The following is a 16,196-nucleotide window of genomic DNA, read 5'->3' as shown; positions in this document are numbered from 1 at the left end:
TATGTGGTGGGTATCGGGTTGACCGATGATGTCTACCAGTATGTGTTATTTGTACTGACACTACTCTTGCTATGCTACTTGTCATAGTCTGATTGTAGGGTCAGTGATGTTTCATAGGTGAAGACGAAGATGAGTCTCCAACAGCTTCTACTCTTCAATCTTTATGGTGGGAGCTGTGTTGCATTTTCGTTTATACTCTGTATCTTTAGAAACTCTTGTACCTGTTTAGACTAGTATCTTTGGGGGTGTTAAAGTATTTTCGTTGTAATCAAACCTGGAGTCAAAATTTTATCTACGGTATTTTCACTACTCTTTTTGGCTTTTGTCAAACTTCCGCATGTATTTTTGTAAGGGTTCTCCTATCTAAGTGTTAGAGTAGGTGTCCGCACGACCCCGTGGGTTGAGTTGTGACATAAAGTTCTTAAAAGTAATATTTTATAAGGAACAAGATTTGTTTTTTAAAAAAAAATATTTAAAAAAAGGGCATCCCAGTGCACTTAAGCTCCCACTATGCGCAAGGTCCGGGGAAGGGCCCGACCACAAAGGTCTATTTTAAAAAAATATACTTATTCGAAAAAGGGCATTTTTGACCCATTAAATAACAATAAGGGCATTTTTGGACGAAAGTATTGACGGTACGGGCATTTTTGGACCAAACTATAAACGAAAGACATTTTTGTTCATTTCAAATAGTTTAAGGGCATTTTTACCCCTTTTCCCTACATTTAATTAAAATTAAACAAAACTCAAATAATTCTTTGAATGATATTTTGAACCTCTTATCCTTATCTGACTTCTCTTATGATTTTATTGAGCCGAGGGTCTTTCGGAAACAATCGTCCTACCTTGATAGGAGTCAGATTTGCATACACTCTATCCTCTCCAGACCCCACGTGTGGGATTTCACTGGATTGTTGTTATTGTTGTTGTTGTATGATGTTATTATTACTATGGCCGGTAATGTTGTATTACATCATTGGTTCGTCATTATCTTATCTATTTATCAATTTACTCATAGCAATATATAACTATTTATTGACTTCTTATCCATGATGTCTAATTATAAGATTATCATGTTATTAGGATCTCTAGAAATTCGGAGTCGCTATTTCAGGGTAAAACTTCCGCTCTTATGCAATCGTTCGTAAACCACACAGAAGAGGCAATCCGTACTAGGCAAGCCCAATGCGACGAGCTCAATCAAGAAAGCAAATCCCTTGCTTTCGCTGACAAGACTTTTCGAAATTGATACCTCCAACATGAAAGTCTCAAGCCCAAACCATTGGCCATTCCCAAATCTAATTATAAGATTATTATTTATTGTTAGTGCAATGGTGGTTCACTCTATCCATTATAATCCATGTCTCGACAAAGCTACCCCTACACATAAGGTTTAGTGGAAGCATTGCCATCTTGTTAAGACTGGAAATAACAAAAGAAACTATATCATTCTAAAGCTATGAACTTTGTTTGGGTACATATGAGAAATGGAAATTTTCTAAAATCAATCAATAACAACTTAATGAGTTTAGATCTCAAATCCAAAAGTATCTTGTTGGAAAAGAAAAACTGAGTGTACAAATGTTATAATTATTTAATGCCGCAAATTGAAGTCTCAGATTTAATACATGTTGATAGACACAAGAATAATTCATATTGAATAACAAGAAAAAAAATAACACTTATTATGAAAAATTCCTTGAATAGGTAAAAAAAATCCATGTGAACTTTATAAAAACCTATGCTAATTACATCCCAGAGAAGTCAATATGCCTCAAAAATGCTACCGCGATTTTTTTCAATCTTCAGGTGATAGCTATCCCAGATATCACCGTATCGGAGTTGCCAGAAGGCCACCTTGGTTACCTCTGAGAAGCTACTGATTATCATTATGTTTCAAGGGGCTCTATCAAAGGGCTTGGTATCATTGTAACAAATATCCCAGACAGCTTCCATGGCATCCTTACTCGCCGACTCTGAACAATATGGGTTAGCTGCCATCGATTGCATAACTCTTCGCTTCACACATTCCTTCATAGAGTCAAATGCAGAAGGGAAAGGAGTTAGAAACTAATCAACTATTAAGTAACTTCTTGTCATACATGCATGCACAAAAGAATCTATATTAAGTTATATACAGACAGTCCATGCATTGAAGGATCAATATGAATGAAGTGATATATCGAGGCAAACCTAAAAAGTCCTCTTTCAATAAAGCTCATGAATAGCTTGAGAGTTCACAAATTGTCAAGTTCTTTTACCTTTTCATCACATACAGTTTTCTTAAGTTACATGGGGTTCAATGGCTGAGGTAGATAGATAATATCTCATGTCTCGTGAATCCTATACAAGTACTGTATCATTTGTTACATTCGTTAAAAAGTCCTTGAAAGATTGGTTTCAGGTTCGGTTTTCGGGAAACTTTTGTGTTGATTGTTGAAGGACTACAAGAACTTTTGGATGACTATCACTATAGCCTTAACAATGTAGATGCTTTTATATGGTTAAAATTTATTGGAAAAACCAACTCGAATTTCTTTCCCTGCTACTAAATTTATTTAGGGACCATCAAGAGGTAGGAAAAAAAACAACTCTAGTCCTATCAGACAAAACTAATTGGTTAGGAAAAGGGGGAGAGGGGGGAGGGGCATCTGATGGTAAAGCGCAGAACCCAAAAAGAGAAGAAAAAACACTGAGCCTAACTCAAAGCCAGGAGCTAACTCATGAGGTAAGACTTGTCCAACACCATATAAAGAGACTGCAGCGCTATGTTCCACCAATGTGGGACTCCTAACACCCCAGGATTGTCTAAAACCATATAAAGAGACTATAGCCCATGTTTTTTCTAAACTAATGTGGGACTCTTAACAGTTGGGGAAAGAGAGTGACGTGGGGGTGATTTCCAAACTATTGATTTGGGCCCTAAGAAGAAATTACCTTTTGAGGACTGAGATGCAATGTAGGTCGAAACAGTCAAGATAGGAGAACTTAGTAAAAGTACACTCAATGATGTGATAGCCTCAGGCCTCAGCAATTAAAGACAACGGAAGTAACTTTAGGGCATATGTATGAAAAGAATGACGAATTGAATCACTGAGAGAAGAACTTAAGACATGCAGTAAAAGGAGTTGTCAAGGGACTGTGATGTTAAATATAATTACTACGAGAGATTACTGTTAACATGTCTGGTGTAGACATAAAGTTCAAAAAGAGCAATGCCATTAGTACCATAGTGCAACATAAAAGGAGATAAACTACAAAATTATTCAAAGAAGACAAAAAAGGAACACGTATCAATTAATGCCACTGGAACTGTTTTTAAAATGGGCAAATTACACCTAGTGGCCATTCGGCCAAAGTAATTACCAAAAAAATGGTTATTCGTTGTATAGGCATGCATAGTCAGTGTATATTTCATGTATAGTCAAGCTATATTCAATTTTTGAGTGTATCATAATGTATATTCAGTATATAGCTCATGTATAAGGAATCTATATTTTCTATGATTTTGGCTATTTTTTATGTAAATAAAACATGGTTATATTTGTTGTAAACTAATTAGTTTATTCTATATATTTGAAATTGTCCCTTTTTTATAATGGGCCCACACCTCTACCCTTCTCCACTTAAATACCAGACTTTTGTCTAGAGCAGGATTTGAACTCATGATGTGCGCCTAACCTACACATCACGCACTAGGCTCTTACCACTAGATCAAAGCCCTAGGGGTCTGGCCAAATGTACAATTCAAAGAGCTGTATTATTCATTCCATAGGTGGAAATCAATGGTTGTGCTAATTAGGCCTTTATTCCTTTGTCTTTAGCTATCCATCCATATAAGGATATGTAACTCAGAATACTATCAAACAGCTAAATAGAACCGCTCAATTCACACTAAAATCGCTATCCATCCATATAAGGATATGTAACTCAGAATACTGTCAAACAGCTAAATAGAACCGCTCAATTCACACTAAAATCTCCTCCCCCCTCCCCCTCATGTTTGAGAACACATAAACCACCAGCCAAAGTCGGCATTATAATGCATCGGGCTAGCAGCTAGCCTAGCATACTAGACGAGCATCCCATCACTGATTGAAAAATTGGTCCATATACCAGGCAGCTCAAAAGCTAGCAAGAAACAATGCTCCAATGAATGGATTGACATATTATCACATATATGTTGCTTGCATAGTCAATGTTCCGCTTAATTATTTATTTACTATTGTAGCATGTTGCCACAGCATAATGGTAACTGAAAGAAATTGTGTTCCCCACAAGCAGGGCATGTGACTCGCATCAGGGAATTCTTTTGATTTCATTTCATAATTTCATCAGTCTTGAGCAAGAAATTGTGTCTATTCAAACTTCAGACCACAGGAATGTTTAACATTTTTCTTTAAGACACTTAAATGCTCTATTTTTTCCTTTCTTTTATCAAGACTTAAGTGTTCTATCTTGTCATGAAAATGGAACTTCAACTAAATAATTAAGTATTCTACCATGCACATAGTTTTAATATTGAAAATTCAAGTCAGACACTGTCACAAAAAGTCCTAAATTTGACATGTCAATAAGAAAGACGAAACTACTTTTTATCAAGCTTATGCCACAAAGTGAAGGAGACACGTCCAAAGCTGCTACATACTCGCTTCAGCACACTAAACAGTTCAACTGGGGGCAGGGGTGTTTCCAATGAGCTCCCAGATGCAGCTCCATAACTGAGGTAGAGAAAAATACAACTCTATGCAGATAATTATAGGAGCAAATACGATTGATCAACAAAACTCACTTGTTCATGGCCCCGTATCTTAAGATAACCTCTCAGTAATTCCCGTTTGTAATGGCAATCACCACTAAGATGGTTAGCTCTGATCTGTAAAAACAGTTGCAAAGAATTTGTGTTCAATAGTTGAAGACAACTCAAAAGTACAAGAATAAGTATAAAAGCGAGACTTGAGAGGACGAACTTCACTACAAGTATGATGAGCGCAATTAGCCCAGTCCAAATTTGCGGCACGACATTCATCATATGCATGTATTAATTCATGTATGACAACTTGATTCACCTCATCTTGCATGGACAAGTAGTTACTGCACACAACTATCTTAATAGCCAAAAAGAAACAAGGTCAGTAAATACTTGAGGATATAAGAAAACCAACACAAGAAAGAAAACAAAGATAACCACACAAACATATGTAGTCTGCAGATTTTAAATAAATATTAATACAAAGTCCACATCCACATCACAAAGGAGAAGTTAGTGTAGAGGTGTCTCCACCCACTAACTTCAATCCTGAATTCATCTTTGACACCCTATCTACTTCAAAAGGTGTGTGTCCTCCACTGACCCACAGGGTTTCAATTGAATTTGCCAACTCCAAGACAGAAAACTTAGCATAACTGTATTTACAACACTACATGAAATGTTCTTCAATCCACAATAGGCAGAAACTTAAAATTGACCACCTCAACCTCTACTAGGTATCGAACAGTCCAGAAGAAAAAATTATGTTGATTACCCCATGTCCACGAAAATAGCCGCCGCCAACTTTCTTGTCGCAATGGATAGCTTTTATGAAGTTATCACCAATTCGACAACCAGATTTCTCCAAATGCTCCTTTAAGAACTTCACCATTGGAGCTGCAATAGAAATGCACAAGTCAACATCATTCAATAACTAAGAGTTACAACCCTATCAAGAAACTATTAGAGAAAGAGATACGGTGATGTGAAGAACATACTTCTAAGACTTCTTCGGATCATGTCTTGGCATTCCTCTACTGTACTTGACTTCTCCATTTGATCAACCTGAGATCTCGTGGTGCTCAACTTATCTATCTCTAGTTTCACTATCAAGTCAATAAAGATTCAATCAACAATTATCTTTCTAACCAAGATCCTCATTTTTTTCAAACAAAAAAGACCCATATGCCTAATGAAACAAAATTGAATGAATATGTGACTACTTACATAGTTTACACAACCCCAGCAGAAACTAAAAGGATCAAAACATTGTCAAATTGTGCAAAATAAAAAGTATAGAGCATAAAAGAGAAGGAAAAGCAAAAAAGATTGGAGCTTTGTGTATATACCTCATGGCTCAAAGTAGAAGGGGCAGAATTCTGTCTGCAGAATTTAGTGAGCGGCGGAGAGGTGGCAAGAAGTTGAGGGTTAAAGCAAAGTTCTGAATGGGCTTATTGGGTCTGCTACAAACCCAAGGTACATATTGCCGGCCCTTCGGGTGTCATGAGCTTGTTAAGAAACACATCTTTTTAAGAAAAAATTACTTGATTGTGTGCTTTTTAAAAATTAATTACTGATTTTAGCGATATTTTTTATTTATTATCATTTATAGCAATATATAGCAATATTATGATAAATCTACACTTGTATTAAAAGTGAATTATGCATACAATATAAATGTATTATAAGTGTTTTAAAATATGTGATAAATGTATTATCCATCTATAAAACTTGTATTATATATGTTTTATAAATAGTTCTCTGCAATATGTATTAAAATTGTATTATAAATATATTATAAGTGTTCAGTGAAATTATTTTTTTATTGCTATAAATGGTAAATATTTTCTTAATATTGTATATTTATGTAAGTTTCCCTCTTTTTAATTCATAACTAGACCATAGTTTTAAACTTTAATGAGCCGCTTAGTTGAAAACAAGTTATTTCAGATTAATTATTCTAGGATAAATTATGAAAAGATTACACAAATCTCATATGTTAAGAGTTAACTTTAATGAGTCGCTTAGTTGGCAACAAGTTATTTCAGATTAATTATTCTAGGATAAATTATGAAAGGATTACACAAATCTCATATGTTAAGAGTTAATTACATCTTATCTTTACTTTTTTTCTAATTACAAAAATCTCTTAAATTTGATGGAATCCGGATACATCTCAAAACGTCCTCATATATCGCGTAAAATGATATATCCGACGTCCTGATACATCATGTAAATTGATGTATCCGTCTGATACATCGCATAAAGTGTTGTATCCGAGAATAGAAGAGAGTAAGGATTTTTGTAATTTTTTCAAATGATAGAGAATTTTAGAGAATATGGTACCATAAGTTGTGCATTTAGATAATTTTTTCATAAATTATTTTGAGATAAGTTATTCATTTTCATCACTATAGTAAAAATGGTAGGATAAGTTATACCAAATTTGACGACCAAATAATACAACAAAATTTTATCCCTGCACTATTTTTTATCCCATGACTATTTATTTTTATCTCTTACATCAAACAACCCCTAATTGTACAAGTTAAACCATTTTTTACTCATCAAATATTTATTTACTATAATAATATTTTTTATGGTTTAATAGAATATGAATAAAATTCCTAATTTGACTCGTAAGTTTTTTAAAAAATGTAATTATTCAACCTGTTTTTCATTGAGCGTGATGAATGAATTCTTTTTTTATTAGGTCAAACTTTTATTATTTTATTCATTTTACCACTTAGCAGTACTATAACTCTAGAGTCCAAACTAATTTGGTATTTTATTTTATTTTATTGGTGATAGTTATAGAAAAATAGAGCGAAATTAGGAGTGAATAAAATCATATCAAAAATCGTATCAAATAGTAATCGAGAAAAAAAATTAAATAGTGATTTAATTTGACTTGATTTGATGTTGAAGCAAATAAAAATCTAAATATATTGGATTGTGTTGGAATTCCGATTTCAACACATCACATGTGCAACTATGTTGGACCACATTTTGGGGCCTCAATTTCCTTCCAATGCAGATGAGCCCAACATAGGCTCAAAATGTACCTGATAAGAATTGTAAATGCATATTATTGGACAGCTTTAATAATATGCATTTGTTAATAAAATACACCTGTAAATGTTATTGCTATATTAGTTGTAATAGGACAGTTTTACAGTCTATTAGGAATAGAAGGTTCTTTTTATTTTCATGTAGTTCTATATATACAGAGATTGAGAATCAAATGGATATACAAGAGAATTTTCAAACTGTCTCTCATATTTTCTACATGGTATCAGAGCAGTAATCTATAATCAATCACTAATTTTTTTTTATCCTCAACAAATCTATAATGGGTGATGAATCAGCTATCAATTCTGAGGCATCAACACGAAATGGTACTGCAGCAAATACCAATGACATCAGTCATGCTTTTCATCTTTATTCATAAGATTCACTTGGTATGGGCCTAGTCACCACCCCATTTGATGGAGGGAATATCAGGGATGGAAGAGATCAATGCTTATAGCACTATCAGTTAAGAACAAGTTGAGTTTCATTACTAGTGTTCATCCTTCACCAGCTTCAACATCGCCAGATCTGCAGCCTTGGCGTAGGTGCAATAACATGATAACATCTTGGCTCCTTAACTCTCCTTCAAAGGATATAGCAGACAATGTCATATATTCTAGGACTGCTAAGGGTCTGTGGATCAGTTTAGAGCACAGATTTGATCAATCAAATGGTGCTAAATTATTTCATCTAAAGAAGGAGCTCAATAGGTTAGTACAAAAAACTAACAATATTGCAGGATATTTCACCAAGCTTAAGAGACTATGGGATGAATTAGCCTCTATTGACTCTCATGATAAATGTAGTTGTGTGTGCATCTGTGAAGGTAAACAGAAACTAGAAAAATCTTTGGAGGATGAAATGCTCATACAATTTCTCATGGGACATAATGATGTATATGCTTAAGCTAGAGGTAAGCATTCTTATGATGAACCCTTTACCTAACATCAATGTTGCTTATTCACTAATTCTACAAGATGAGAGTCAAAGGGGGACTTATAGAGTCCCCTTTTTTATGCAGATTCTTCATCATTCATTGTAATTTCAATCAAAATAGAAATAGAAAATAAATTCAAAAATTCTTAGCAATACAACCCACAAAAACTGGATCTAGGTCAGGTATTTCTTATCCTAAGACTATAAATTATCAGCAGGTAGAAAGAAATCCAAGACATGTTCAGAAGTTTAAAGGAAGAAGAAATACAATCCAAATATTTCTTGTACTTATTGTGGGAAGATAGGTCATATAATAGAAGATTGTTTCAGATTGAATGAATTTCCTGAGGATTTCTAGTTCACACATGATAAGAATGGTGAAAATGATAACAATAGTGGAGGACAGATAAGAGGAAATGCAGCTCTGAGTATGGAGGAGACTGATTCTAGAGATTACATAAAGCTGCTCAGTCAACACATGCACAAGGAGCAATTCAATTATTTTATTCAAAAGATGAAACAAATGAAGCTATCAGAACCATCTGTTAATAATGCAGGAACTGAGATCAACGCAAATGCAATAATTAGTACTATTCTAAATATCACACCCTAGAAGGGTACCCTAGACATGGCCGGCACTTAGAAGCCATTACTGGCTCCTAAGCGAACCACTTGGCATGATCACACATCCGTTCATTCATTCAATCAGCGGAAGACTTAAAATAAAGAGATAATTAGGGGGGCAATTCCAATCAACAATTTAGCTCAAGGAAGAAAAGTCATGGGCCAACAAATAGAACTCCAATCTATGTCATTAAATAGTCTAATAAGAACAATTTAAGAAAATAAAACACTTAATTGATCCATCACTATTTAGTCTATGAAGTATCTATCACTACTATCTAATTGGTGCCAATGACAGGTTCATGGCTACCTCAAAGCAGAATGAAAAAACTAAACTCAACGCAAGAATAACATAAGTGGTATCCTTCGAATGTAGGGGAGGACTCACCAACAAGCTGAGTGTGAATAGATCTTCAATGGTGCACCTATTGATGATCTCTTAAACCTATCTTAGCATCATGAAATGATGCAGATCTAAATGGACGTCAGTACGTGGAATGTACGAATATGTAATATGGCAGAATGAAATATATATTAAGGTAGAATAATATCAGTCCAGATATCTCAAATTAGAAAGATAAGAGAGACTCAATCAAGGTGTCATAAGTTTAAAGTAAGAATGCGGTTTAGACAGAGACCAATCAATCATATACAATCTAATCCAATCATGTACAATCCAATTCAATCCAATCATATACAATACGATCCAATCCAATCATCAACTCAATGAATAAAGTCAAAGGACTCAACTCAATAAACATGTGAATTAGAATTTAGAAATGTTTTATAAATCAACTCAATTATCTACCATACCAATCACATCATACTCAATCAACTCAATAATAAACTTAAAAACTTAACTCCACAAGTATGCAAATCAGAATTTAGAAGTGTCTTTCAAATCAACTCAATCATCTACAATATCAATCAAACCAATCATATCAAGCACAATCTACTCAATTTGGGAGTTTTTCTAACCGACAACCATCACCTATGAGCCAGTGATGTGCAACAAGCCGACATTGTTTCCATGTTCGTTCAATACTTTGTCAGGGTATGAACGAATCAACCAATTATGGATCCAACAATCAATCAAATCCTATCATGTCAGGACAATGAAATAGGAAACATCCGACTTTAACGGTCCAATTCTTTCTTATGTTGGCTACGTAGTTCATGGGATTCAAGTAGGGACTATAATCTTACCCAATTCGGTGCTCGATACTCCTCCCAAAACTCAATATGCTTATATCTATCAGGTGAGTAAAATACTCATTTAGTCTCTCTTAGACTTAGTTCAAATCAACTCATTTAGTCTCATTAGACTCTTTTCAAAACTCAATCAATCTAGTCTCATTGGACCTTCTTTCAAAACTCAATCAATGCAGTAAATATTAAATGCATTTAAAACATAATTTTTAACCCCTCAACTCATTCTCAAAATAGACGTTTTAATGTAAAAATGTTCAACTCATTTATACTCAAAATACTCATGCTCAAAATAATAATTAAGAGACTTTTTAATTCAACTCATATTTAAACTCTTTTTAAATCAAAGATAAAAATAATTATTCTTTAAACTCAAAATAGTGCATAAATAATTTATTTAAAAATGTTCACAAATCATTTTAAAAAAAACTCATTCTCAAACAATCATTTATACTCAAAATCCTCATAAGACTCTAATCGAATCGAATTATGCAAATTATATCATGTAGTCACATTAGATTCCAATCCACTCCATCTCAAGACATCATCATCAACATTACCTCTTCATCAATCATTTCACCTTTTTAAAGATAGACATCATCATCAAACATCGTACTCCAAAATCCTTATTTAACTCTATGTTCAATTTCATCAAACTCATTAAAATATGCATCATCTCACTTTGAAAGCAATATTTTTATTTATACATGAAAACCATCAATATCAACCTCAAGAAAAATTATGGCAAAATGAAATCTCATCTTGGGTTCTTATGAATGAATACATGAATTCATTCTCTCAACAAAACTCAACTCAAGAGAATCATTAATACATATGAATTTATATACAAAAACTTAATGGAAATTATAGATAACCCAAGAACTCAACTCATGGAACCTTAAAACTCAACTCAACTCGAATCAATGCAGATGTATGGCACGTGGATGAAATCAATTCAACGTTGTGAGTAGCCTTACATACTTGACTTGAAGAACAAATCAAGGATTTGATGGCCTTACTTGAAGAACTTGAATCCTAACTCTTCTTCTCTTCTCCAATTCTTGCTCTCAATGTTCTTGGATGTTTTTGAAGAAAAAACTCCTTAGAAACTGATATAGGAGCGGAATTTAGCCCTAAAATGTAGAGAGGAAAGGTGGAGAAAGACCGAAAAGCCCCTCTCAAAAATGAAAACTTGGTAGAAATTTGAACTAACGTGGAACAAGTCCGAATTGCGGAGGTGTTTCACCATATTCATTTTTTACCAAAATTTCAAGTTGAAGCAAAAACTGGCTAAGTCCGCGTTGTGGACTTGGTGTGCACCTCTCTGGTTAACTGGACATAACTTTTTACTTCGAACTCCAAAAAATACAAGATTGATGGCGTTGGAAAGAAGACTCAAAGAAATTTAATTTGATAGGTTATGGGACATCTAATTCATTATATTCTAGGAGATATGGTTATTTGAAGTTGACCCTTATACGAACTCATTCGAAAACTTAGCCGATAGAAATTCTTTGGACTTGGTTTGGTGTTATAGATCCCTTATGACCCTAAACCACATATAATACTCTTAAAATACTTAGGAATTGATCTTAACTCATATATACATTTAGAAGTCATTCAGTTCGAGTCTATACGCATATGAAGAATGGTTCGAGTTTGGGCGGAAAAAAATTTAGGGTGTTACACTAAAATACTTTGGGACTTGCCTTTCAGTTTTTAATTCCAACTCTTGGATCATAGATTCAGAAGCTTCTGAGCATATGTGTTTTAATTTTAAGTCATTCATCAAATTATTTTTTCTTAGGGTTCCAGTCAATATCAATCTACCAATTCTCATTCTATAATTGTTACATATATTGGGAGTGTGCAGTTATTTTCTGATATGACTATACATAATGTTTTATATGTTTCAAGCTATAAGTATAATCTCTTGTTTGTCCACAAATTTAGTAATCAATTTAATTATACTGTCTTTTTTAATTCTGATAATTGTCTATTATAGGACCCTTTGTTGAAGAGGTCTCAATTTTTTGGTGAAGAAAGAAAAGGTCTCTATTTGTACAGCCCATTCCTAAGAAGCCTGGTGCCAGTCAGAATCTCTCTTTAGAGTCTCACACAAATTCTAGCATTAGTAGTTCTGTTTTTTTTTCTAATTCAATTTCAATTTCTTTTCCAGTATGTTCAAATGTTTCTTCTGATATAAGGTTATGACATGTAAGACTGGGGCATATGCCTTATTCATCAATGAAAAATGTCAGTTTCCTTTTAATTCCTTCTCATTTCAATTGTCATTGTGATGTTTGTCCAAGGGATAGACAGTCTAGATTGCCTTTCCCCATTAGTCAAATCACTTCTAAGGCTAATTTTGATCTTATTCACATTGACACATGGGTACCCTATAAAGCGCCTACTTATAATAGCTACAGGTATTTTTTTTAACTACAATTGACGATTATAGTACGGGAACATGGACATATTTACTAAGTGCTAAAAGTAATGCTTTCTCTGTTATTCTAAGTTTTTTGCGAATGGTTGAAAGGCAATTCAAGTCTAAAGTAAAAATAATCAGATCTGATAATGTTATGGAGTTGGGAAAAAGTGAATTTGTATCACATTTTTTAAATTCACAGGGAATTGTTAAGTAGACATCATGTGTTGCTCTCCCCTACAACAGAATAGGATAGTTGAAAGAAAGCATAGGCACTTTCTTGAAATTGCAAGAGCATTGTTATTCCATTCTCAGGTGCCTCTTATTTATTGGGGTGAATGTATTCTGACTGCGATTTTCTTGATAAACATATTACCTTCAAGAGTTCTTCTAGGAAAAACACTCTATGAGGTCATTTTTAGGCAGCAACCTTCTTATCAAAGTTTAACGTATTTTGGTTGCTTGTGTTATGCCAATACTTTAGCACATGATAGGGGTAAATATAACTCAAGATCACACAAATGTGTATTCTTATGTTATCCTAGTAATCAAAAGGGGTACAAGTTACTTAACTTAGAGAACAAGAAGGTTTTTGTTACAAGAGATGTTCATTTCATGAAAAATGTTTTACCTTTTTCAACTCCATCACCAGATACTACTGTTTTTCTTGTACATGAACTTATAGATCACTCTTCTACACAAATCATTTCATATCCCATGGACATTAATACTGATCCATCTCTCTCATCATCTCATTCACCAAATCCTTCTGATCCTACGCCTTAATCAAAACAGACATCAGTTCCTTCTGAATATGATGCAACCTTATCAGATGTAAGTCTTAGGAGATCTTAAAGTACTACCATTGGAAAACTACCTCCACACCTTAAAGATTATATTTATAGAACTATTTTTCTCGGTGATGTTATAGAATCATGTTTTGCAGTTCCTAGAACTCCTACCATTCTTTCTTTCTCTAATCTTTCTAGCCCTAGTCAAATGATTCTCAATTCTACTTTTTTTATAACAAAACCTACAAGTTTCTATAAAGCTTCTACTCATCCAGGATGGCAAAAGGCTATGAAAGATGAAATTGATGCTTTAGAATTTAATCATACTTGGAATGTTGTTATTTTGCCACAAGGAAGAAAAGTTTTATCTTGTAAATGGGTATACAATGTCAAGCAACCTGCAAATGGTACAGTGGAGAGATTAAAATTACGATTAGTAGTAAGAGGGATATACAAAAAGAGGGAATTGACTATACTGAGACATTTTTTCCAGTTGTGAAAATAAGTACAATCAGATGTTTGTTGGCTATTGCAACTAAGAAAAGATGGGGTATTTTTTAGTTTGATGTAAAAAATGCCTTCCTACAAGGCGATTTGCATGAGGAGGTCTATATGAGGTTTCCTAATGGTTTGCCCCCCCCCCCAATCTAACATGGTCTACAAATTTAGAAAATCTCTTTATGGACTCAAGCAAGCCTCTAGGCAATGGTATGCTAGGCTTGTTAGAGCTTTGAATTTTAAAGGTTACACAACATCTCTTAATGACTACTCATTGTTCTTTAAGCAAACAGGTCATTTCATTTCAATTGTTGCAGTTTATGTTGACAATATACTCATCACAGAAAATGCTATTCAGGAGATCCAGAACCTTAAAGTTTTCTTGTACACATAGTTCAAAATAAAGGATCTTGGTCTGTTATATTATTTTTTGGTAATGGAGATTCTAAGAAAGGAATAAGGTATGATAATTAGCCAAAGAAAGTATACCTTGGACTTGTTAGTGGAATTTGATGTTTCTCATTTATCTACTGTCTCTTCTCCCTTGGATCCATCAGTCAAGTTAACTGCAAAACCAGGCACTCCATTATTAGATCCTACTGTATACAAACATCTCATTGGGAAAATCAATTATTTTACACATACTAGATCATACTTATCGTTTGCAGTTTTGACACTAAGCCAATTTATGCAAACACCTACTACAGATCATTTTAATACAGGACTACGAGTAATTCTTTACCTGAAAGATTTTTCAAGTCACAGTCCTTTCTTCACTACATCACCTTCATTCTCCCTCAATACCTTTTGTGATGCCGACTAGCATCTTGTTGGGACTCTTGAAAATCTGTAAGTGGATTCTTCATTAGCTTAGGAGGATCTCCTATCTCTTGGAAGTCCAAGAAACAATACTCAATCTCACTTTCTTCTGCAGAAGCAAAATACAGATCAATGAGGAGATTAGTGGCTGAATTTACATGGTTAACCAAACTACTTACAGACCTGTCGATTTCTCCTCCTCTTCCGGTGCCTATCCACTCAAATAATCGAGCCGTTATGCACATATCTCAGAACCCGATCTTTCATGAACGAACGAAATATGTCGAGCTTGATTGTCATTTCTTCCGTCAGCAGTATCTATCTGGCCTGATTTTCTTATCTTTCGTCCCCTTCAAGGAGCAATTAGCTGGTATATTTATAAAATTCTTGGCCGGACCTTCACATTATCGGAATATAAGCAAGTTAGGGCTTACTCTGTTCCCCTCTAACTTGAGAGGGGATGTTGGAATTCCGATTTCAACACATCACATGTGCAACTATGTTGGACCACATTTTGAGGCCTCAATTTTCTTCCAACATAGATGAGCCCAACATAGGACAAAATGCATCTGATAAGAATTGAGCCAGTTATAAATACATATTATTGGACGACTTTAATAATATGTATTTGTTAATAAAATACACGTGTAAATGTTATTGCTATATTAGTTGTAATAGGACAGTTTTACAATCGGTTAGGAATAGCTTTACAGTCTATTATGAATAGAAGGTTCTTTTTATTTCCATGTAGTTGTATATATACAGAGATTGAGAATCAAATGGATTTACAACAACAACAACCTAGTAAAATCCCACAACGTGGGGTCTGAGGAGGGTAAAGTGTACACAAACCTTACTCCTACCAAGGTAAGACGGCTGTTTTCGAGAGACCTTCGGCTCAATAGAAGCATAAAAAGAGGTTAGATACTGCTAAAAAGTACAAGAAGTTCAAAGCGTTATGTGAAAGCAAATAATGAAAGCGATACAGATAAAATAAAGTAATCAAAGTATAGAGAATAGTATATAATAACAGAAATCAGAACACAAGAATTTATAGTGCGCTAAT

At 34.0% G+C, this 16,196-nt stretch overlaps 1 protein-coding gene across 2 annotated transcripts; it reads right to left on the bottom strand.

Moving 5' to 3' along the window:
* Positions 1 to 1,552: 1,552 nt before the first annotated feature.
* Positions 1,553 to 6,220, bottom strand: LOC129887617 (mitochondrial inner membrane protease ATP23). Of its 2 annotated transcripts, XM_055962783.1 has the most exons (7): positions 6,100 to 6,220; positions 5,978 to 6,002; positions 5,749 to 5,856; positions 5,526 to 5,647; positions 4,971 to 5,108; positions 4,793 to 4,876; positions 1,553 to 2,031 (listed from the first exon to the last, which is right to left on the bottom strand). In XM_055962783.1, exons 3-7 carry the CDS (start codon positions 5,804 to 5,806, stop codon positions 1,897 to 1,899), a joined length of 537 nt encoding a protein of 178 aa, XP_055818758.1. In that variant the 5' UTR covers positions 5,807 to 5,856; positions 5,978 to 6,002; positions 6,100 to 6,220; the 3' UTR covers positions 1,553 to 1,896. The 2 variants fall into 2 exon arrangements, with proteins under 2 accessions (XP_055818758.1, XP_055818757.1); XM_055962782.1 differs by lacking the exon at positions 5,978 to 6,002 and having other exon boundaries at positions 6,100 to 6,219.
* Positions 6,221 to 16,196: the final 9,976 nt, after the last annotated feature.

Source organism: Solanum dulcamara, chromosome 4, assembly GCF_947179165.1.
Source record: "Solanum dulcamara chromosome 4, daSolDulc1.2, whole genome shotgun sequence".
NCBI lineage: Eukaryota > Viridiplantae > Streptophyta > Magnoliopsida > Solanales > Solanaceae > Solanum > Solanum dulcamara.
Note: the sequence above shows the minus strand (reverse complement) of the source record. Positions and strands in the feature narration are given on the sequence as shown.

Bases quoted from the DNA above. Each gene is read 5' to 3' on its own strand.
- LOC129887617 (XM_055962783.1), bottom strand. From the start codon at position 5,806: ATGGAGAAGTCAAGTACAGTAGAGGAATGCCAAGACATGATCCGAAGA. The intron at 5,648-5,748 runs GTATGTTCTTCA...TTTCTATTGCAG, and splicing joins GATCCGAAGAAGTCTTAGAA to CTCCAATGGTGAAGTTCTTA. The intron at 4,877-4,970 runs GTTCGTCCTCTC...CTGTTTTTACAG, and splicing joins CTCATCATACTTGTAGTGAA to ATCAGAGCTAACCATCTTAG.